At 33.8% G+C, this 20,508-nt stretch overlaps 6 protein-coding genes across 7 annotated transcripts; 2 read left to right on the top strand and 4 right to left on the bottom strand.

Annotated features, from left to right (window-relative positions):
• Positions 1–707: 707 nt before the first annotated feature.
• Positions 708–3,865, bottom strand: LOC105772877 (uncharacterized). 2 transcript variants are annotated; one of them, XM_052632796.1, is made up of 6 exons: positions 3,282–3,865; positions 1,714–1,913; positions 1,460–1,615; positions 1,290–1,370; positions 1,075–1,199; positions 708–990 (listed from the first exon to the last, which is right to left on the bottom strand). In XM_052632796.1, exons 1-6 carry the CDS (start codon positions 3,508–3,510, stop codon positions 942–944), a joined length of 840 nt encoding a protein of 279 aa, XP_052488756.1. In that variant the 5' UTR covers positions 3,511–3,865; the 3' UTR covers positions 708–941. The 2 variants fall into 2 exon arrangements, with proteins under 2 accessions (XP_052488756.1, XP_012449812.1); XM_012594358.2 differs by having other exon boundaries at positions 1,460–1,600; positions 3,282–3,858.
• A 591-nt stretch (positions 3,866–4,456) lies between these two features.
• Positions 4,457–4,873, bottom strand: LOC105772880 (uncharacterized). Its single transcript, XM_012594364.2, has one exon. It carries the CDS (start codon positions 4,871–4,873, stop codon positions 4,457–4,459), a length of 417 nt encoding a protein of 138 aa, XP_012449818.1.
• Positions 4,874–6,627: 1,754 nt separating this feature from the next.
• LOC105773064 (hypothetical protein) lies at positions 6,628–8,192 on the bottom strand. The gene is made up of 4 exons (XM_012594680.2): positions 7,714–8,192; positions 7,514–7,576; positions 7,321–7,395; positions 6,628–7,235 (listed from the first exon to the last, which is right to left on the bottom strand). Exons 1-4 carry the CDS (start codon positions 8,035–8,037, stop codon positions 6,900–6,902), a joined length of 798 nt encoding a protein of 265 aa, XP_012450134.1. The 5' UTR covers positions 8,038–8,192; the 3' UTR covers positions 6,628–6,899.
• A 2,426-nt stretch (positions 8,193–10,618) lies between these two features.
• LOC105773065 (uncharacterized) lies at positions 10,619–12,033 on the top strand. Its single transcript, XM_012594684.2, has 4 exons — positions 10,619–11,084; positions 11,224–11,286; positions 11,406–11,480; positions 11,593–12,033. The coding sequence occupies exons 1-4, from the start codon at positions 10,779–10,781 to the stop codon at positions 11,863–11,865; spliced, it is 717 nt and encodes a 238-aa protein (XP_012450138.1). The 5' UTR covers positions 10,619–10,778; the 3' UTR covers positions 11,866–12,033.
• A 136-nt stretch (positions 12,034–12,169) lies between these two features.
• LOC128031860 (uncharacterized) lies at positions 12,170–13,836 on the top strand. Its single transcript, XM_012594682.2, has 4 exons — positions 12,170–12,915; positions 13,059–13,121; positions 13,195–13,269; positions 13,369–13,836. Exons 1-4 carry the CDS (start codon positions 12,601–12,603, stop codon positions 13,708–13,710), a joined length of 795 nt encoding a protein of 264 aa, XP_012450136.1. The 5' UTR covers positions 12,170–12,600; the 3' UTR covers positions 13,711–13,836.
• Positions 13,837–16,137: 2,301 nt separating this feature from the next.
• On the bottom strand, positions 16,138–19,394 carry LOC105773063 (tubulin beta-6 chain). The gene is made up of 3 exons (XM_012594678.2): positions 18,815–19,394; positions 17,071–17,340; positions 16,138–16,988 (listed from the first exon to the last, which is right to left on the bottom strand). The coding sequence occupies exons 1-3, from the start codon at positions 19,218–19,220 to the stop codon at positions 16,306–16,308; spliced, it is 1,359 nt and encodes a 452-aa protein (XP_012450132.1). The 5' UTR covers positions 19,221–19,394; the 3' UTR covers positions 16,138–16,305.
• Between the last annotated feature and the right edge of the window lie 1,114 nt (positions 19,395–20,508).

The following is a 20,508-nucleotide window of genomic DNA, read 5'->3' as shown; positions in this document are numbered from 1 at the left end:
TGGTGGTTAACTGAAATGGTCCTTTTTCTGGACTCTACATGAATAGCTCTCTTATGTCCTTTCCAAGCTCAAGGGAGGAGTTTCGTTTTAACATGCAATGACACAATAACTCTCGCCAAATATCTTTATCCGATGGTTGAACCAAATAAATCTAATATTATAAACTTGGAGAACGATTAAAGCTATAATGACGGATACTATGGTGTTTTGACGGATATTATTTATCGTTCCTCTGCTTAGCAAAGCCCTTTGCTCTTGGTGCTACGACGTCGATGACTCTCTGGTGTTTCACATGATCTAATCTTCGATGGACTTTAGTGTCATCACACCAGTTCCTCCTGGTAGCTGTTGTTGCTGATCTTCTAAGTTTGTTTTCGACCTTGGCTCCTACTCTATTGGTGTTCTTGCTTGTTTTGTGGCAACCTCGGTGTCTTTTTTGTGCTTCACAATGTCATGACCTCCGTCGGAGGGGTGCATGCCATTGGGTCAATTGCAGTGACCTCTCGTCATGATGCCAATGCTCTCTCCCTCTTCCTCCTTGCTTGGCGACTCTGGAAACGTTTGTTGGGATTTTGGGCTTAGTCCTTGGGCTTTTGTTTGTTGTATCTCTCTGGGCTTTAAATATTTCTCAGTTTTAAAAGAAAAATGTTTTATGTTATTAGTTATTTGTATTTATCTATTTTTATTTTTATTTTGTAATGGTTAAATTGATTGAATCAAAAATCATTATGATTTGATCAGTTTGACAACCGACATAGCTCTTACAACATTAAACCTGATGATACTATATAGTTTATTTTGGTGAAATATTCAAATGAACTACGTATATGAACAAATATAATTCATCCTTAACTTTATTGATTCCTCGTAATCATTGCCTTAGTTGCCGCCACAAGAGAATGAAAGTACACTAGCCATCCTTATTTTGCTACCTTCAAAGTTTACACCACACCGGAGGGGAGTCGCACGACGAGTTGTCCGCCGAGGATACTGTTAAATTGAAGGAAAATAAAAGCTTTTAACGACGAATTTATCAATTGAAGGCATGTTGTAAAATTCATGCACAATACTCACTTTTTAACATAGTAGTAGCAAAAATCTGCCAAAATGGAAGTCTGAACAATCTCGGAAAGCAGGACGAAACAAGGCCATAATCCGTATCCCAGAGCCGTCAATAAGCGCCCTCGAGTGTCGAATACCTAGGCAAAAGAACGTGCGCTCATTTAGATCCAACATTCAAGTCAATCAATCAAGAAACATTGTTCAGCCTATATGCAAGTCCATTCTACCTGGATAATCCAATGTGCACAACTAAAGAACCTCGCAACACCCAACGCAAACACGTAATGTGCGGTAAACGGTTCGATGATCTGAAACGGAGACACAAAAAGGAAAGGTGATTATGTTCAAACAAGTGTCGGTTTTGAGAGCGACGAGCGCTTATCGCTTGTTGCCTTACCTGAATGTTCTGCATGAGCCGCAACTGAGGCAGAACCGAAATAGCTTCGAGGTAAACACAGAAAGCCCAGCAAATCCTATTGAATAAAAGATGACTTGTTGTTGGATGAATAAACAACGACAAAACCGCACAAGGTATGACCTGTAAGGAAATAAACTGAGCGCGTTTAAGCGACGGAAAATGGATCGAAATACATAAAGGTTAAAACAAAACACAATGCAGCAGGAACAAAGAGGTTAGATACGAAGACAGACCACATACTGGATTCCTAAATTGTCTTTGTCGTGCGTGTACGTTGACCTTAGTTTAAAACGGATCATGTAAATGATCCAAAGGGTTGTCCCTAACGTAGCTGTATCAAGTAGTGTATGTATGTCGTATTCCATTACAAAACTGCAGTATAATCGAACGGCTAAAAATATAGCTGTTAGTTCCTGTGATTTAAGGGAAAGTCCTGCAAAGAGAAGTGAAATTAAGACGCATGCAAAGGTAGTAGTTGATGTTCAATGAATTATCAACAAAATAAATACACATGTATATATAGTTTTGCTAAAAACAACATGGATACAATTTTTATACCTCTTGCAACTAAGTAAAAAGATGTTTTTAATTTCTTAATTTTGAGCAAATTAATTTTTATGAACAAGGTAGCAACCAATTAATTATAGTATCCTACGTTTTATTTGTATAATAACAAATTTAACCCTCAACGTTTACGAATTTTGTTGCTTTGGTCGTGATTTTAAAAAAATTCAACAAACTTGGCCCTCGTTGGATATCAACAAATTTAGAATAAAGATCAAATTAGCAAAATGTGTAAACGTTAATTGCTAAATTTATTGAATTTTGTAGAATTTGAACCAAATTGACAAAATGTGTTGACATTAATGGCAATTATATCAATCAAAAGTAAGATAAATTGACGGAAAATGTGAACACCATGATTAATTGTCCTTAATTACTCAATTTCAACACTGAAAAGAATCAATTTACTCAATTGTCAAATTAAGAAAGACTATAGAAACTTTTTTTATCTTGCAAAATGATTTTATTTAAAATTTTAAAACCCAATCCAAAAAAAATTCCTACTGTGGTAAACTCCTTGTGTTGTGGTGCTACGACTTTGATCTAACTTGACATCAACTTGAACCACAAATTTTTAATTGAAAGTTTACTCACTTGTCTTGAATCAATTTTCAAAATAAAAATAAAAATTAACGGTAATAATTATAGTGAGAATTTTAAAATGAGAACTAAAATGATTTTAGCCATTAGATCAAAATAAATAGTTCTAAGCCTTAAATTTTGTATTTATCTTACCTTATTAAAATACAAGCAATAACCTTCTTTTTTCTTTTCACCATGTAATTAAAGTATTACGGTTTAAGTTTCTTTTTTTTGAGAAAAAATTGGAATGGAAAGTAAGATATTAGAGTTATTAAGATTAATCAATTATTTATTTTTATTGATTGAAAAAATTTAGAAGCTTTAATGGATAAAATCATTACTATAGTTGCGACCAAGATCTACTCCTATGGATCGAAACCTTACGGATTGGGGTTATTCTACCGTAAATGAAATAAACATACTAAATATCACGACTAATGGATAATATCTGATCCTCGATTACCAGCCAAGAAACATACAACCAAGATTAAGGTCAAAGATTCTATTTTTTCTGACAGCAAGAGGCATTTATAGCAACAAAATATCACTAACTATGCATGAACATTCAAAAGATCATCAATCAAAGAAACCCAATCTATCCAGCTCAACTATGATCAAAACAAATCGAATTAAAAGAAAAAAAAAAAGGATGTACCAGCACAAGCTTTCTCTTTGGTAAGCTTGTAAATAAGGACAAAAGTACCCAAAGCATGAACAGTCTCAGCAGCAACAAAAAGATTGTTGTGATCTTCCACCACCATTCTCAAGAACAAAAGAGCTGCCATCCCTGAGATGGTCACTAAAAACGCTTTCATCTTCGGTGGTTGTCGTCGGATCCATGTGGTGAAGGCGAAGATTGGGTTCTTGGTTGCCTTACCCTTCATTGTCTCACACACGAACTGGTTTTGTTAGAGGAATTTTTGGGAGTAGTTTCAAGTTAGAAGAGTGTCAAAAAGGTTAAACAAACTGTTTTAGTGGCGGAAACCGGAGAGGCACGCGGGTTTAGACCAACACTTAATGGAGGGTGGTTGAACTGTTTTTGGTTGTGGTTCGAGATGTTGACATTAAAGAGGATGAGGTTTTGTTAGCTCACTGTATTCCGGACAAGTCGGCGGACCAATTAAATTCTGTCTGAAAAATGTTTGGCATGTCTTCTAAATTCTATTATTAATTTGTAAAAGAAAATTATAATTCCATGTAGCCTTGGATTTGCCCATGGTGTTTTAAATCGGGGGAAGATGGAGGTCAAAATGTTAATAAATCTTAATCATCAACTTGAATCGATTAAAACATCCAAATATACAGAAACCGAGGAAGCTATACTTGTAAGCCCAATCCTTCACATAGAACATAACCCAAGTAAGCCCAAAACGAAGCGTTTCTGGTAGTATACACACTACACCAAGACAAGATGAGCCTATTTGAATCTTTGTGGTTCTTGTATTATATTGCCAATTAATTACATAAGTATTGTTGTGTTCTTTTTTTTACCACTTATCATTTAGTTTAGAAGGGATAATTAATTATTAATGCATTAGCATTTTGTGGTTGTCATATCAGCCCCGCCATCTTTTTTATTCTTTTGCCGATAAACATGGTAGAGGCATCAATTTCTCTAGGGCTGAAAATGTGGAATAAAGTACTGCTTATTGGTGGGTTGAGTGAAATAAAAATAAAATTCCATTTAATTGATTCAATAATTTTAATTATGAAAATCAATAATCGAATCGATTTAATCCAACAGAGATGATTTATAGAGATTATTCAGCTTCCAATATCATCCAAGTGGTGGGTGGGGGGGGGGGGTATAGCAATAAACAAAAAGCTGTTTCACAGATAAACAGACCTCCAAATATTAGGAGACCACATAGAATGAAAGTAAGACTGGTAAGAGACCATGACCAAAAGCACAACCACCACCATAATCATACCCCAAGGCAAGTCCCAAGTCCTACGTACCAAGTCCCTCTTCGTCCTCACGTAAGGAACCACCAACCTTTCACACTTACTCAAAAACTGAGCGGCGAAAATCAACATGACCGGCAAGAACAGAAGGAACAGCTTCAAGTTAAACACCGTATGGTGGACCTCTCTCTTCAAGTTGATGTAAGAAGAAACCATGAGGAGGACACATATGATGCCGAATATTGAAAGGAGAGGCAAAGGTGGTGCTGAAATGGAGGTTATTGCTTGTTCCGTCCATCCTTTCTTCCAACCAGGACCTTTGTCCTTGAACAGCCAACCCATCTCTATGTTTCAGGCTTATTTGCCCCATTTATGTATGTATGCGTGTATATATATATAGAGGATTAAAGCATGAAAAAAGTTAGCTTCTTTTGCTTTGGTATAAATTCTAAGGTTTTAGATTCTTTTGCCTTTACCCACCTTTCTTTTCTACTCATTCCCACTATGATACAAAATGAAAAATCGAGAAATTCTTCTGATTATTATTAAGCAATGGTTTCTCTTCAATTTCGAAAATGAGTAATTAAAGATAATTAATCACAACTTTAACATTTTTGTTATTTGTACATATTTTTATTGATATAATAATAAATTTAGCTCTCAATGTTTATGCATTTTGTCAATTTGATCCTGATTTAACAGTTTTAGCTTGCAACATTTACTTATTTTGTAGACATTTATGTAGAATATATAAAATGGATAGCAAAATTTGTTATTATATCAATCAAAATCATGTACAATTGATGCAATATATGAAAATTGTGATTAATTGTCCTGAGTTGTTTAGTTTTGAAATTGAAAAAATTAAATTGCTCAATTTTTTTAGAGGGACCAAATTAGCTCAATATCGAAATTGAGAGAGACTAGAAAAGTGTTTTTACCTTTCTTTTTATTTAATTTATAAATAAAAATAAATATTTTATATTTAAAATAGTAAAAATTACTTAAAACAATATATAACTAATTATTTTTAAAATACTATAAAGGAGTTATTGGTTATTTTTATTGACTTAAAAATTAATATTTTAGAAGAATCTAAAAAATTTAAAATTTACTGAAATAATATACAAAAGTCATAAAATTGTTATTTTGTCAAAATAAGTTCTAAAGTCCTAAACTCAGAACTTAAAATTAATATGAAAATTTTAAATTATCATAAAGAATTTGAAAAATCTAAAAAATCCGATCAAACAGAACTAAACTCAATTAAAAGATTAAAGACTAATTTGGATGTAAAAAATAGAAAATTTTATTTAAATAAAATGAAAAGAATTTTTATAATATAGGGTAAATCATATTGATAGTCACCCGATTATCATTATATTTCTTCTTTGGTCACTCAATTATGAAAAATTATAAAATGACTAACTAATTATTCAATTATTTTTAATCACCCGTCGTTAAATGGCTAATGGAAAGATGATTGGGCAACTTTTAATGTGATATAATAACAAGTGTAGCCCTCAACTTTTGCACATTGTGTCAATTTTGTCTGAATTTTAAAAATTTTAGCTCTTAATGTTTACACATTACCTAATTTTATCCCTTTTACATGAAAAATATAATTTAATACACAATGCGTAAATTAGAAATTTAAAAAGAATATTTATTATTAAACTAGACAATCCTCAAATACATTGTTTATCTTGTACTTAAAATGACTAAGAACTTGATATCTCTCGGTGATAATTAATTCATTTTTTGTTAGCTTGAGTTGATCCATTGATGAAGCAAATCAAAATTTAATTTTTCTTTTATAAAATTGTTAGACTTACAATTTAGTTGAATTAATGAAGTGAACATATTTTACTTTTAAGAATTTGTTTATTTTTCATTGAATCAAACAGGAGACAACATAAAAATATTGCAAGGAACAGTAAAATTACAAAAAGATCAAAATACATCATGTGTAAATGTTAAAGATTCATTTTTTAGAGTTAAACCAAAATTAGCTAAACATATAAAATATTGAGGACTAAAATTATTATTATACCATGTAAATGAAACTGACTCAAAGCTTGTATACACACATAAAATTGGTGTCAATAACTCACTTCTTTCCACTTCCATGCTTATAATTTGGGTTTTACAGTCCATCAAAATTAGATTCCTTCACACCCAAAAACCAAAGCTAAACACATTCTCACCAAAAAAGAAAATCTTGCATTGAATAAATCACACTAAAAAAGCATTTATTGGAAACATTTAATACCAAATCAAATATATTCTCCTCTCATTATCAACTTCCCTCTAATTTACAATTTTCCATTCTGTCTACCTTAATGCCGCCTTAGAGACCAAAAAAATGTCATGTTAATGGGCACCCAGCTTTGTAAAGCGATTTGAAATTCTTTGCTCTGCAAATTTGCTTCCTTTTAAACCTTGCTTCTGCTGCTGCTCTGCTTTTGTTTACTATGTCTAGATCGATGAATGCTTCCTCTGCTGAAACGTTGAGGTCTGGGATACTGTTTGATGATGGCAACAATGAGATCATTTGAACCATCTGATCCATCATCAACGGTTGGTGGTGAACCCTGCTGGGAATTCCTTGTTGTTGATGATGTTGACCAACAGTCATTTGGGTTGATTGTATCCCAAGATTCAAGCTTTTATGTGTTTCTGGTGTGAGAAGGCTCTGATTTAACTGTTAAAACCCAAAAAGAAAATAATTAAAAAAAGTGATGAACTAACACGACCCCACTTTATCAAAAAGTAAATCAATTAAAAACCTTTAGTTTCTTGGATTTCAACTCCAAATTCTCAGCTATCTGTCGGTCAAGCAATTGCCTCTTAATCTCTATATCCTGTTTGAATTCCCAGTAATCAAAGATTTTCGTAAACCATTGAATTGAAGAACCAAGTAAAAAAGATGAAGATAATGCGGTGACATTCAAGAAAATGAGTTAAAGAAAAAAAACTCACCTTTTTAAGTAATTCATTGCGATGGGTAAAATCCTCCACCATCTCTAAAAATTGTTCTTTTTTCTGTTTTATTAAGAAAACAAAAACCCCAGAACGGACATGTATCAGAAAACAGAGCAGACGTGTAAAGACAATGAACTCAAAAAAAGAAAAAAAAATTCAAGGTGATGATGACCCAAAGCGAAGATAAAACGACGTGCCCTTTTGAGACTATTAACCGAAGAAACTTTTTTCTTGGGAGGAAGAGGCAGAGGCAGAGGCTTCTCATCTGCTTCACTGGGACAAAAAGACAGGGGTGTATCAGGGCTTGAAGATAAGACCTTTTCGACGGGTCCCACGACGGTGGAAGAAGGAAGAGGCTGTTTCGACGGCGGCGGAGACGATGTGCAAACAGATCTCTTCCTCCGGCAGCCCCAAGTACAAGAAAAGCGAGGAGGGCGTAACATGAGACGGGGAAGCTCCAACATGATATTGGCAACCTCAATATCTTCCATGGCGAAAACACTGTCAAAGCTCTGTTTCATTGTTAACCCCAAAATTCCTCAATTTTCATCTGATACTTAAAAGAACAAGAAAAGGGGGGAAAAACAGAATTGAAAGAATTGAAAAACAGAGAGCAAAAGATAGAGAGAGAGAGAGAGAGAGAGAGAGAGAGAGAGAGAGAGAGAGAGTTGCTTGGAAAGAGGGTCTGGCTCGCTCTCAGCATATAAAGGACTTGCCATGGGTTATTGACACGTGTCAGACAAAAAGGGGATTGAGAATGGTTTTAGGGTTTATGGCCTTATTTGATGGGCTTTTATTAAGTCTACTGTTGGTTGACTCATACGCGCGAGTTTAATAGAGGTTTTTTGTTCCTTTGGTTAATTTAGTTAAAGGAGTATTGGGAGACTTAAGATTAGAAACTAGTCCACGCTCCTTCAATGTGCGTGATTCTCAAACGCCCCATTATTGGTATGTTTGGATACTGGGTGGGCACATTTTTGTTTCTATGATTTATGACTTATTATTTCCATGCCATTTAATCGCTCTATTTTATGGGAAGTACACATGAGGTATTGGTTGATTTCCCACAAAGCTCATTTGGATGTAAAATTACTTATTTGAACAAAATGAGAAAAATTCAAGAGTTTATGCTTACTTCAAATGTAAAAAGACTCTCGAAAATTTTTTTTTTTGTCGATTTGCATTCATTGTTAGAAATGGTAATCAAACTGCACCTACAATGGCATCGGAAGGGGTGCTTATGCAAGAGGAGGCTTTCTAGGTAGGAGCGATCAATCATCGATGTATGGACTTGCCTTGATGATCAGGTGTGCATGCGAAGTTTTTGAAAAATCATCTTTAAATTGCTTTCCACGTTTCTTTTCTGGTTATCTCCAACATTTTGTGATGTTTGCTAGGGAGATTGGTGCTGATTAAGCTCAAGTTTTGCTGAAGGGAAGGGATGGTCGGTTCATTCCTCTACAAAATTCTTTTATGTTCTTGAATGTTATTTTATTTTTCAATCTTTTCAGGTTTTGCTACCAATGACATTAAATCTGTTTTGTACCTCTCTCTTTTTTTCAATAAATTGAGTCAACTATTATTATTTAAAAAATCAATCTTTTTAAGTCATTGTTTATAAATGGGTAATAGAAAGATGACGTGACATTTTCTAAAATTGATAATAAAAAATTAGTTTTAATGTTTACGTTACTTAATTTTATCCTATTTTTACATGAATATATAATTTAACACGCAATATGTAAATTAGAAATAAAAGTTCACCCAAAAAAAGTATTAAAAAAAAGCTTGTTTATTATTAAACCGGACAATCCTAGAATATATTATTTTTCCCTTATACATCGAATGACTAGAAACTTATATCTCTTCATGATAATTAAATTTTTTTTTTTGTTAGCTTGAGTTGATTGTCATTGACGAAGCAAATCAAACCTTATAATTGGGTTGAATTAAAGAAGTGAGTTTTTATTCAAGAAATCGAATTAACTATTTTTCAAAATTTAGGTCATTTTGGTTTTTAACCCAACATAGGGACAATGTTAAAACGGGCCACAAAGAAAAACAAAGTTGTAGAAAGGATCAAATTACACAATGTATAAATATTACGAGTTTAATTTTTTAGAATCACTACTGAATTATGAATATTGGGGGTCAAACTTATTATTATGTCAATTTTAAAAAGCTACCACATCAACTTTTCATTAGTCATTTAAAGGTCGGTAATCAGAAAAGAAAAAGTGCAATGGTGAAACAATCATTTTTGTAACATTTTATAGTTAGGTGACTAAAAGAAAAATTTCTAATAGTTGGGTGATTACCATTGGAATTTACCCTTTAATATATTAATTAAAATTGAATAAAATAAGATGTCTACCAACTAAAGTAATTTTTGCAACGACATTTGGCAGCTTATATGAGTGTTGTGTGATGACAGAGCAACAGTTATTCGTTAATAATAACCACAAAAACGACCATATTTAAGTTCTTTTCCTTAAATATCTAAATTAGGTTAAATTTAATATTATTTAAATTTTATTTTCACATAAATAAACATCAAACATCCTAAACTACGTCTCAAATTTTAAGTCATTCTAGTTATATCTTCAAATTATAATATTATATTATTAAAATTATTATATTGTTAAAATTATTAATTTAACTGTTAAATTAGATGTCATATCTCATGTGACATAATTGAAATGAAAATTTAAAATAAACATTTTAAAAATAGATATTGTAAAAGTCTTAATTTTGAGGTTTTCAAGCTTTTATAAAAGTTATCGCTACTTTTCTTTTCCCTAGTTTTATTTTATTTTTAGTTTTAGAAATTTTTCTTTAATTTTTTGAAAAATTAACTATTAAATTAATAATTTTAATAATAATAGTAATAATTTAAAGATATAATTAAAATAGATTAGAATTTATGGTAGCGGAAATTGACTCTAGAAGTCAATCTATGGTAAACTCAAAAAAGCCCATTAAGTGGCAAAAGGAAATAGGGCCATAAACCCTAAAACCATCATCAACACCCTCTTCTTTTATGACACGTGTCATTAACCCAAGGCCCTCGCCATGGATTCCTTTATGTGCCGAGAGCGAGAGAGACCCTCTTTCCAAGCAACTCAATCTCTTCATCTCTCTCTCTTTTATCTTTTGCTCTCTGTTTTCCAATTCGTTCAATTAAGACCGCCTTTCAATTCAAATCCCCACTTTCTTGTTCTTTTTAAGTATCAGAGCAAAATTAAGGAACTTGGGGTTAACAATGACACAGAGCTTTGACAGTCTTTTCACCATGGAAGATACTGAGGTCGCCAATATCCTGTTAGAGCTTCCCCGTCTCATATTACGCCCTCCTCGCTCTTCTTGTACTTGGGGCTGCCGGAGGAAGAGATCTGTTTTCACATCTTCGCCGCCGCTGCTTCCTTCTTCGGCAGTCGTGGGACCCGTCGAAAATGTCGTATCTTCAAGCCCTGATACACCCCTGTCTTTTTGTCCCAGTGAAGCAGATGAGAAGCCTCTGCCTCTGCCTCCCAAGAAAAAAGCTTCTTCGGTTGATATTCTTAAAAGGGTACGTTGTTTTATCTTCGTTTATGGTCATCATCACTTTCAATTAATTTTCTTTCTTTTTAGAGTTCATTGTCTTTACACGTGTGCTCTGTTTACTGATCCATCTCCGTTCTGGGTTTTTTGTTTTCTTAATAAAACAGAAAAAAGAACAACTTCTAGAGATGGTGGAAGATTTTACCCATCGCAATGAATTACTCAAAAGGGTGAGTTTATTTATTTTTTTACTCGTTTTCTTGAATATCACCGCATTATCTTCATCTTTTTTACCTGTTCTTCGATTCAATATTTTACTAAAATCCTTGATTTCTCGGAATTCAAACAGGATATAGAGATTAAAAGGAAATTGCTTGATCAACAACTAGCTGAGAATTTGGAGTTGAAATCCAAGAAACAAAAGGTTTTTAATTAATTAAATTATTTCTGTTTGCTTTCTTTGATGAAGTGGGGTCGTGTTGTTTTTCAAGTTTATCACATTTTTTTTAAAATTATTTTCTTTTTGGTTTTAACAGTTAAATCAGCGTGTACTCACACCAGAATCAACCCAAATTAGTGTTGGTCAACATCAACAAGGAATTCCCAGCAGGGTTCATCAGCAACCGTTGACGATGGATCAGATGGTTGAAATGATGTCAATGTTACCATCATCAAAGGGTATCCCAGACCTCAACGTTTCGGCAGAAGAAGCATTCATGGATGTGGACATAGTAAGCAAAAGCAGAGCAGCAGCAGCAAGGTTTAAAAGGAAGCAAATTTGCAGAGCAAAGAATTTGAAAGGTGTTTAGAAAGCTGGGTGCCCTTTAACATGAGTTTTGTGTCGGATTTTTATCCTCTTTTTTTACGGCGGCATTAACGTAGGGTGTATGGAAAATTATAAATTAGAAGGAAAGTGATATGGAGAAGAGAAATTATTTGATTTGGTATTGATATTCTTAATAAATGCTTTTTGAGTATCTTTGAATGATTGATTCTGGTTTACTTGGTGAGCAAGTATTTAGCTTTGGTTTTAGGGCGTCTTTATTTGGCTAAAAAACTTGCACCTGCTCAATTTATGACATAAAATATGGATAGTATGTTCTTCTTGAAGTAGCAATTTGACAAGAATGTAATTAGGCGAGATGCTTGTACCACCCAGTCCCCAAACGTACCAATAACTGCAGGTGTGGGCGTTTCACAATCACGCACATGGAAAGGGCGTGGACTAGTTTCTAAACTTAACTCTCCTAATACTCCTTTAACTAAACTAATTATAGGAACTAAAAACCCATATTAAACTCGCGCGTACAAACCCATCATATAAATCCATAAACCCTAAAATCATTCTAATCCTCTTCATTGTCTGAAACGTGTCAATAACCCATTGCTCTCGCCATGGGTTCCTTTATATGCTGAGGGAGAGCCAGGCTCTCTTTCCAACCAACTCAATCTCTCCCTCTATCTTTTGCTCTCTGTTTTTCAATTCAGTCCCTTTTCTTGTCTTTTAAGCATCAGAGGAAAATTGAGGAATTTTGGGGTTAAAAATGAAACAGAGCTTTGACAGTCAATTCACCATGGAAGATATTGAGGTTGCCAATATCATGTTGGAGCTTCCCCGTCTCATATTACGCCCTCCTCGCTTTTCTTGTACTTGGGGCTGCCGGAGGAAGAGATCCGTTTCCACATCTTCTCCGCCGCCGTCGCAACAGCCGCTTTCTTCTTCCGCCATCGTGGGACCCACCGAAAAGGTCTTATCCTCTAGCCCTGACACCCCTCTATCCTTTTGTCCCAGTGAACCAGATGAGAAGCCTCAGCCTCAGCCTCCCAAGAAGAAAACTTCGGTTAACACTCTCAAAAGGGTACGTCGTATTATCTTCGTTTTGGGTTATCACCACTTTGAATAAATTTTCTTTCTTTTTTCGAGTTCATTGTCTTTACACGTGTACTCTGTTCACTGATCCATGTCCATTCTGGGTTTTCTTTTTCCTTGTTAATAAAGCAGAAAAAAGAACAAATTTTAGAGATGGTGGAGGATTTTACCCATCGCAATGAATTGCTTAAAAAGGTGAGTTACATTAATAAGTTGTCATTTTCTTGAATATTTCACTAAAATCTTTGATTACTGTGAATTCAAACAGGATATTGAGATTAAGAGGCAATTGCTTGATCAACAAATAGCTGAGAATTTGGAATTGAAATCGAAGAAACAAAAGGTTTTAAATTTATTTCTGTTTGCTTTTTTTATAAAGTGGGGTGGTATTGTTTTTCAAGTTTATCACATTTTTTAAATATTTTCCTCTTGGTTTCAACAGTTAAATCAGAGTCTTCTCACACCAGTAACAAATAAAAGGTTGGATCTTGGGGTACAATCAGCCCAAGTTAGTATTGGTCAATACCATCATTATCAACAGCAAGGAATTCCCAGCAGGGTTCATCACCAAACGTTGATGATGGATCGGATGGTTGAAATGATCTCAATGTTGCCATCATCAAACGGTATCCCAGATCTCAACGTTGCCGCAGAGGAAGCATTCATCGATCTAGACCCGGTAACAAGGGGCAGAGCAGCAGCAGAAGCAAGGTTTAAAAGGAGGCAAATTTGCAGAGCAAAGAATTACAATGCCATTTACAAAGCTGGGTGCCCTTTAACGTGACTTTTGTTATTTTTATCCTTTTTTGCTCTCTGTTTTTATTTACAGAATGGAAAATTGTAAATTAGAGGGAGATTGAGAATATATTTGATTTGGTATTAAATGTTTATAATAAATGCTTTTTCAGTATCTTTGAATGATTGATTCAATAGAAGATTTTGCTTTGGTTTTTGGGTGTGAAAGAATCTAAAGTGAGATTCAAGGAACCTAAGATTTGCTATAAAAAATCTACAGCACACGCCATGGTTAACCGCGAGAGTTTCTTGGGTGATTGGAACTTGAGAAATTTGGTCTAATCCTGGTTTTGATCCTTTAAAATTTTCAAAAACCAAAATTGTGAGGATGGAAGTGGGTTCTTGACACCCAACAAGCACAAGGTTGCTGACTTTGAGACAGTTTGATGGTCCTCCACCTATGCTTTAAGTAGTAAAACAAAATGGATGGTTGGCAACTAGGAACCACTTATATGGAATTCATTTTTACTGTGTGCCTGTTGGCTGCAATGCACGATAAGAAAGACTACTCCCCACTTCCAAGTAATTTTCTTATGCATCTCAAATAAAATTCATCTTTATACATCATTTCGAGGTGCATGTAGAATGTTATGCGTAACTATCTGATTATTCAATCAATCATCTAAGTTTTCAACAATAGAAATTGATGAAATTTTTAACAAAAAAGACCAATTTTCTTTTTAAGTTAGGGTACAGAGATTAATTTACTTATTTTTAAAATAATGGAGTAAAATACAATCTAATTTATAATATAAGACCTTATATGATATCCCAATTTAGATAATAACACATACATTTAATTTTTTGGTAAATTCGTTTAAAATTTAAGGATGTTAAAATTTGAACCACCTACTAAATGTTTAATCGATTCACTTCGAATGGGAAGGTTTTTCTTTTTTCTTCTTGAATAATCGAGGTGGGATGGGGCAATTATTTTTGTTTGAAAGGCAAATATTGGAGCAGTTTTTGGAATATGCTTGCCTCGTCCTGCTCCATATTTTAAAATTTTTATTATACATTAAATGAAAAGTGGGGTCATAAAAATTTATATTTGACTTCAATTAAAACTTAAAAATTTTAAATTTATATCTAATTCGGTTATATATTAATCATTTTCCATTAAGCAAGTTTTAATGAAAAAAAATCTCAAAGTTAATATGATGAATAAATATCTAACATGTATTTACATAAAAAAGATATTAAACAATACAAAATAAAAGAGATGAAAAAAAAATTATAATAATTGCTAGCTCAAATGTAGTTATTTATAAATGTCGTATATGTTATAGAACATGAATGTGCATGATCTTCCTTATCAAGCACCCGACAAGACGCTCTTATTTTGTGAACCTATCGAACTCTATTTAGAGTTAGAGACAGAACCCTTTATTGTAGTCCTAATATATGTTTGGATATATTCTCTTTAATTTTCCTAAATAAGAGGATAAACGCATTTTAGCACGCTCGAATCCACATTCTCTTAGAGCTAAAATTTAATCAATTGACAGCATATTTAAATATATTCCGATTATTAATTTGACCGTGTTTTATAATGATCAATTATGATTGTAATTACAATTATGACTCCGGATGCAACTTCCAGAAACAAAAAAAAGTATATTAATTGAAGGTTTAACATATAAATATCTTCTTAAAAAGATATACTATAATAATAATTGTATGGGCATTGGAGTAGGAGTAGCGTAGAACCTCTAAACTCTCTAATTGGGTTTTTAAAGAGCGTGAATGAAGGAAAGGATAAAGCTTATCAGTCGAAATAAGAATCCCAATGGGATTCAAGGTTTTTGTGTTTTGGTTAAGTTTCCAGCAAGCGTAGGGAACCCCTTTTCTTGTAATATATAAACTTTGAGACAGAGCACAATGAGATAGTAATATTTTGATTCTATGGAGAGGGGAACATTCTAGGTATGAGAAGCTCGCCCATTAACTGCGAGCGATGTCTGCACCTCATACTTCCATGACTCTGATGCATATACCTTTTTGTTTCTACTTTTATTTTATTCATCCCGTTCCCTGCCTGCTTTATTTCCTTATAAGTTTTAAACACACTTTTTGAGTTGCCGCAAAACATTAATTTTAAGAAAAAATTTGTCAATTAAATATGATAGTTATCCACATTCAAATTATCATTAGATTAGCATTTAATATTTTATTTTAATGCATCTAATTAGATTATTATATTAAAATACTAGTTAGAATTGAAAAATTACAGTCGTTAGTAAAATCGAAATTATCGTTGCTTTTAGTTTAAAAGATGAAAATCTTCTATCATTCCTATACTTAAGTACAACTTCTTAACATTTTATAAACAAAATGATGAAAATATAGAATTAATATATTTTAAACTTAGTTAAACAACAATGTCTTTAATCATGGAAGACCTTATTAGCAGAGGTTATTAAGTAAAACCGATAATACTTATGTTGAATATAGTCTGGAAAGAGCAAACAGCATAATCCTGAACCTGGGAAATACAGAGTTAAACAAAAACACACCAATAGCCACACAGTATTACATAAGCATGTAAAAGTCGCAAATATGTAATAATAATTGCCCAAATATTTTAAGACTCGTAGTTCTCTTCCACACCTTCCTCCCCCTCGTACTCGCCCTCTTCCTCGACCGTGGCGTCCTGGTATTGCTGATATTCAGCCACCAAGTCGTTCATGTTACTTTCCGCTTCGGTGAATTCCATCTCATCCATCCCTTCACCAGTATACCAATGCAAAAAGGCCTTGCGACGGAACATCGCTGTGAATTGCTCACTTACCCTCCTAAACATCTCTTGGATCGATGTCGAGTTCCCGACGAATGTCGACGACATCTTCAAACCCTTTGGTGGGATATCACAGACACTGGACTTCACATTGTTGGGAATCCACTCCACGAAGTATGATGAATTCTTGTTTTGGACATTGATCATTTGTTCATCAACTTCTTTCGTGCTCATTTTGCCTCGGAACATAGCTGAGGCTGTCAAGTAACGGCCGTGACGAGGATCGGCAGCGCACATCATGTTCTTGGCATCCCACATTTGTTGTGTCAGCTCTGGGACGGTGAGGGAAATGTAATGCTGGGAACCACGGGATGTGAGCGGTGCGAATCCAACCATAAAGAAGTGAAGACGTGGGAATGGGATCAGATTTACGGCTAACTTTCGGAGGTCGGAGTTCAGCTGTCCAGGGAACCTCAAGCAGCATGTTACACCACTCATTGTTGCAGAAATCAAATGGTTCAAATCTCCAACTGAAAAATTATTAGTGTTGGTGTTAATTTCAGAATCTAAATTGTTTCACATTATAGTGAAAATGAACAATCTATCACTCACAGCTAGGAGTAGTAAGCTTTAGAGTCCGGAAACAAATATCATAAAGTGCCTCATTGTCAAGAACCATGCATTCATCAGCATTCTCTACCAGCTGATGCACGGATAGGGTGGCATTGTATGGCTCCACAACTGTGTCAGAGACTTTAGGTGAAGGGAAAACAGAGAATGTCATCATCATCCTATCTGGATATTCCTCTCGAATTTTCGATATTAGGAGAGTTCCCATGCCTGAGCCTGTACCTCCTCCAAGTGAATGGCATACCTGGAAGCCTGGTCAAGAAATAACATAAACAAGTGAGCTTCATTAACCAATTCAAAATGACAATGGCATATCTATTTTGGGCTCCCTTAAAGTTACTCGATTCAATAATCCACCATCACCATTTTAATGATCTGTAGCTTCTTAATTGGCTGCAAGGGTTTTTTTAACAAATGTACGGGCCAACACTGATTACGAAAATAAAGTTTAAACACCTGATTCGACAAAAAAGTAATTTAAGTATTTAACTCAAACAAAGAACATAGTTTTAAAGTCCGCCTTAAAAATTCACCATTGTCATTGTCTATGACACATTGTTATTACATTATTACAGCAACAACAGAACAAATGATCACAATATTAGTCCATTTCAGCTAGATCAGGATCCAGAGATATGGTCATTTATTATAATTTAACATGTCATTGTTATTATAATGTACTTCAAAAATATGCATAAACAAGATCTGATACTAATGCCAATTTCTATAATGTACTGTGTCATTGTTATTACTATAAAACAGATTAAACATCCACATGGTTGGTGTATTTATGCTCATTAGTTATGATTCTCCAGTCTCATTTAGATTTTTTTTTACATTTTTCTTCAAAATTCAGGTATTAAAATGTGAAGAACCCATGATAACAATAATGTAAAGACAATAATTATATGGTGATGAGCTGGTATGGGTCGCCAAGGGTCCAACAAATGCATAGAGAAGTTTATCAATTTCCATGAGATCTAACCTTAATGTTAAATTTTACAAAGAAACAAAACAATAGTTAAAAAATATTTGATCCAATAAAGGAGAAAACGACATCCAGCTGGTCAATCACAATCAAGATAAAGACACATGTACTCCTTTGCCTCCAAATTGGACAAAAAGCAGCTCAGACTCTATACTTATTTTCACAGTGAATTATGATCAACCATAAATTCAAGATATTACTACTCTCTACAGTTTCATGGATGGATAAAATAAGATACTTTATCCTCGATATGGCCAACGCCAAAGAAAAAGAAATCAACAGGAAAGCAGATATATATCGTTATCATGAAATGAAAGTTATATCGTAATACAGCTGAGTAGTATGATCAAATAATTGCCTGCTAGTTTGGTTTTAATTAAACAAGAAACAAAAATAATAATCATCTATTAAATTATTAATCTTCTACTTCAACGACAACATTAATGATCAATAATCTGCTAAATTCGAGTATATATTTACTTATTCATCCATTGCTCTATCTGTATTCCGTATATTGATTTTTGCCCGAGGATATCAAATTCTAAACAGAAACGTAGAAAAATAAACATTGATGTGAAGAAAAAATAAGTAGAGTAAGTGTGTTGGAATGGATGAGGAAAATACTATGATCAGAATCACATGAACCAAAATCAACGCGGAAATTTAGCTAAATGAAAGTATCTAAGAGAAACATGAAAAAAGGCAGAGGAATCGCATGTAGTATATAGTAGTATATACCTTGCAAGCAATCACAATTCTCAGCCTCCTTACGAACAACATCAAGAACAGAATCAATCAACTCAGCTCCTTCGGTATAATGACCTTTAGCCCAGTTGTTACCGGCACCGGATTGTCCAAACACGAAATTATCGGGCCTAAAGATCTGTCCATAGGGACCGGATCTGATACTATCCATAGTACCAGGTTCAAGGTCCATGAGAACAGCACGAGGAACGTACCTTCCACCAGAAGCCTCATTGTAATACACATTGATCCGTTCCAATTGTAGATCAGAGGACGACGATTCATCTCCAGTGTAACTTCCGGTGGGATCGACGCCGTGCTCGTCGCAAATCACTTCCCAAAACTTGGAACCGATTTGGTTCCCGCATTGGCCACCTTGAACGTGAAGGATTTCTCTCATGGTTTGGATTGGGAGAGGAATGGAAGGGGATATGTGGAGGGGAAGGGAATGGGAAGGGAAAATGGTAATAATTATAGAGCGGGATGGATGGATATATATTTTTGAAGGGATTGTGTCTGTTTGTATTTTGGCTGTCGTGTGATACACGAGGAAAGTGGAGGGTGTGGGTTCGTTTAAAGTTTAAAACGGAAAGGGAGTTTGTTGGGTGAAAAACGGTAAGGGCGCGCCATTTTAAGATTTTTGGGTTTTAATTAGAAGTTAGAACGTGTCTTTCGGAATTTCCATTATCATTCTCTTATTACCTTTCCCTTCTCCCGTGTGTTAGATAATTAAGGTGCGGTTCTTCCTCTTTCAATTTGTTAATGTCTTTATTAGTGCGAGTTTAATAATTAATCTTTTTATATTTTGTAAGTTCAGTGATTATTTTATATTTTTTAAAGTTAAAGGATCAAAACGTAAATCTTCTTATAGTTTAGTGATCAAAGAGTAAATGAATTAGGTTTGGGTTCGTATTTATGTTTATTTGATTAGAACTATCACATTAATTATTCATAAGGTTCATAAAAGCAATTAAGGTATACTCTATGTACGTTTTACATCTTTTCAAAATTTGTTAATATCCTTTGCAAAGAGTAAAAATTAAATAATTTAATATTAGTTACAAACTAATATAAAAAATTATAAGCAAAGAAATCAAAATAAACTTAATTCTCAATGTAATACTATTGTTAAGGAGGAATCGGCTCTCTTATTGGGAGAAGTCTTTGAAGTGTTGTTCTTGAAGTAGTTAATCTGAACTTTGAACAATGGTTGTATTGTACCCAGAATTACTATGCTTGATTTTAATATTGAGATTTTGTCTTTTGACTCTGAAGAGAGTCCAAAGGGGTTCATGGTGGCCTTGGTGGGATTTAAACTGAATCCCTTTAAGAACACTACCACTTGGCGAATGGTAGACCCTAAGCACTTCCGATAAATTCCAAAAACCCTTTTAGGCTCTCATCAGAGTCGAGAGATAAAACTTTAGAGCAAAAACCAAGTATAGACACATCAAATACAATACCTCCATGTTTGAAGTCTAAATCAACTGTTTATTAAAAAAATTTTGAATAAGAAAACGGATTCCATCAACAACTATAGACTATAAACTATATTCTATTTTTTTTTTCCTATTTATCACTCAAAGGAGAGGCTTATAATTTAATAGTACTATAATGTGCTGTTTCATGGGAGCCACATTAAGGGATGGCTGCTAAATCAGGTAGTTGTCCACTGTTATATATATAGA

This window comes from Gossypium raimondii, chromosome 6 (assembly GCF_025698545.1).
Source record: "Gossypium raimondii isolate GPD5lz chromosome 6, ASM2569854v1, whole genome shotgun sequence".
Taxonomy (NCBI): Eukaryota; Viridiplantae; Streptophyta; class Magnoliopsida; order Malvales; family Malvaceae; genus Gossypium; species Gossypium raimondii.
The sequence above is the reverse complement of the archived record's forward strand: the minus strand, read 5'-3'. Positions and strand labels throughout refer to the sequence as shown.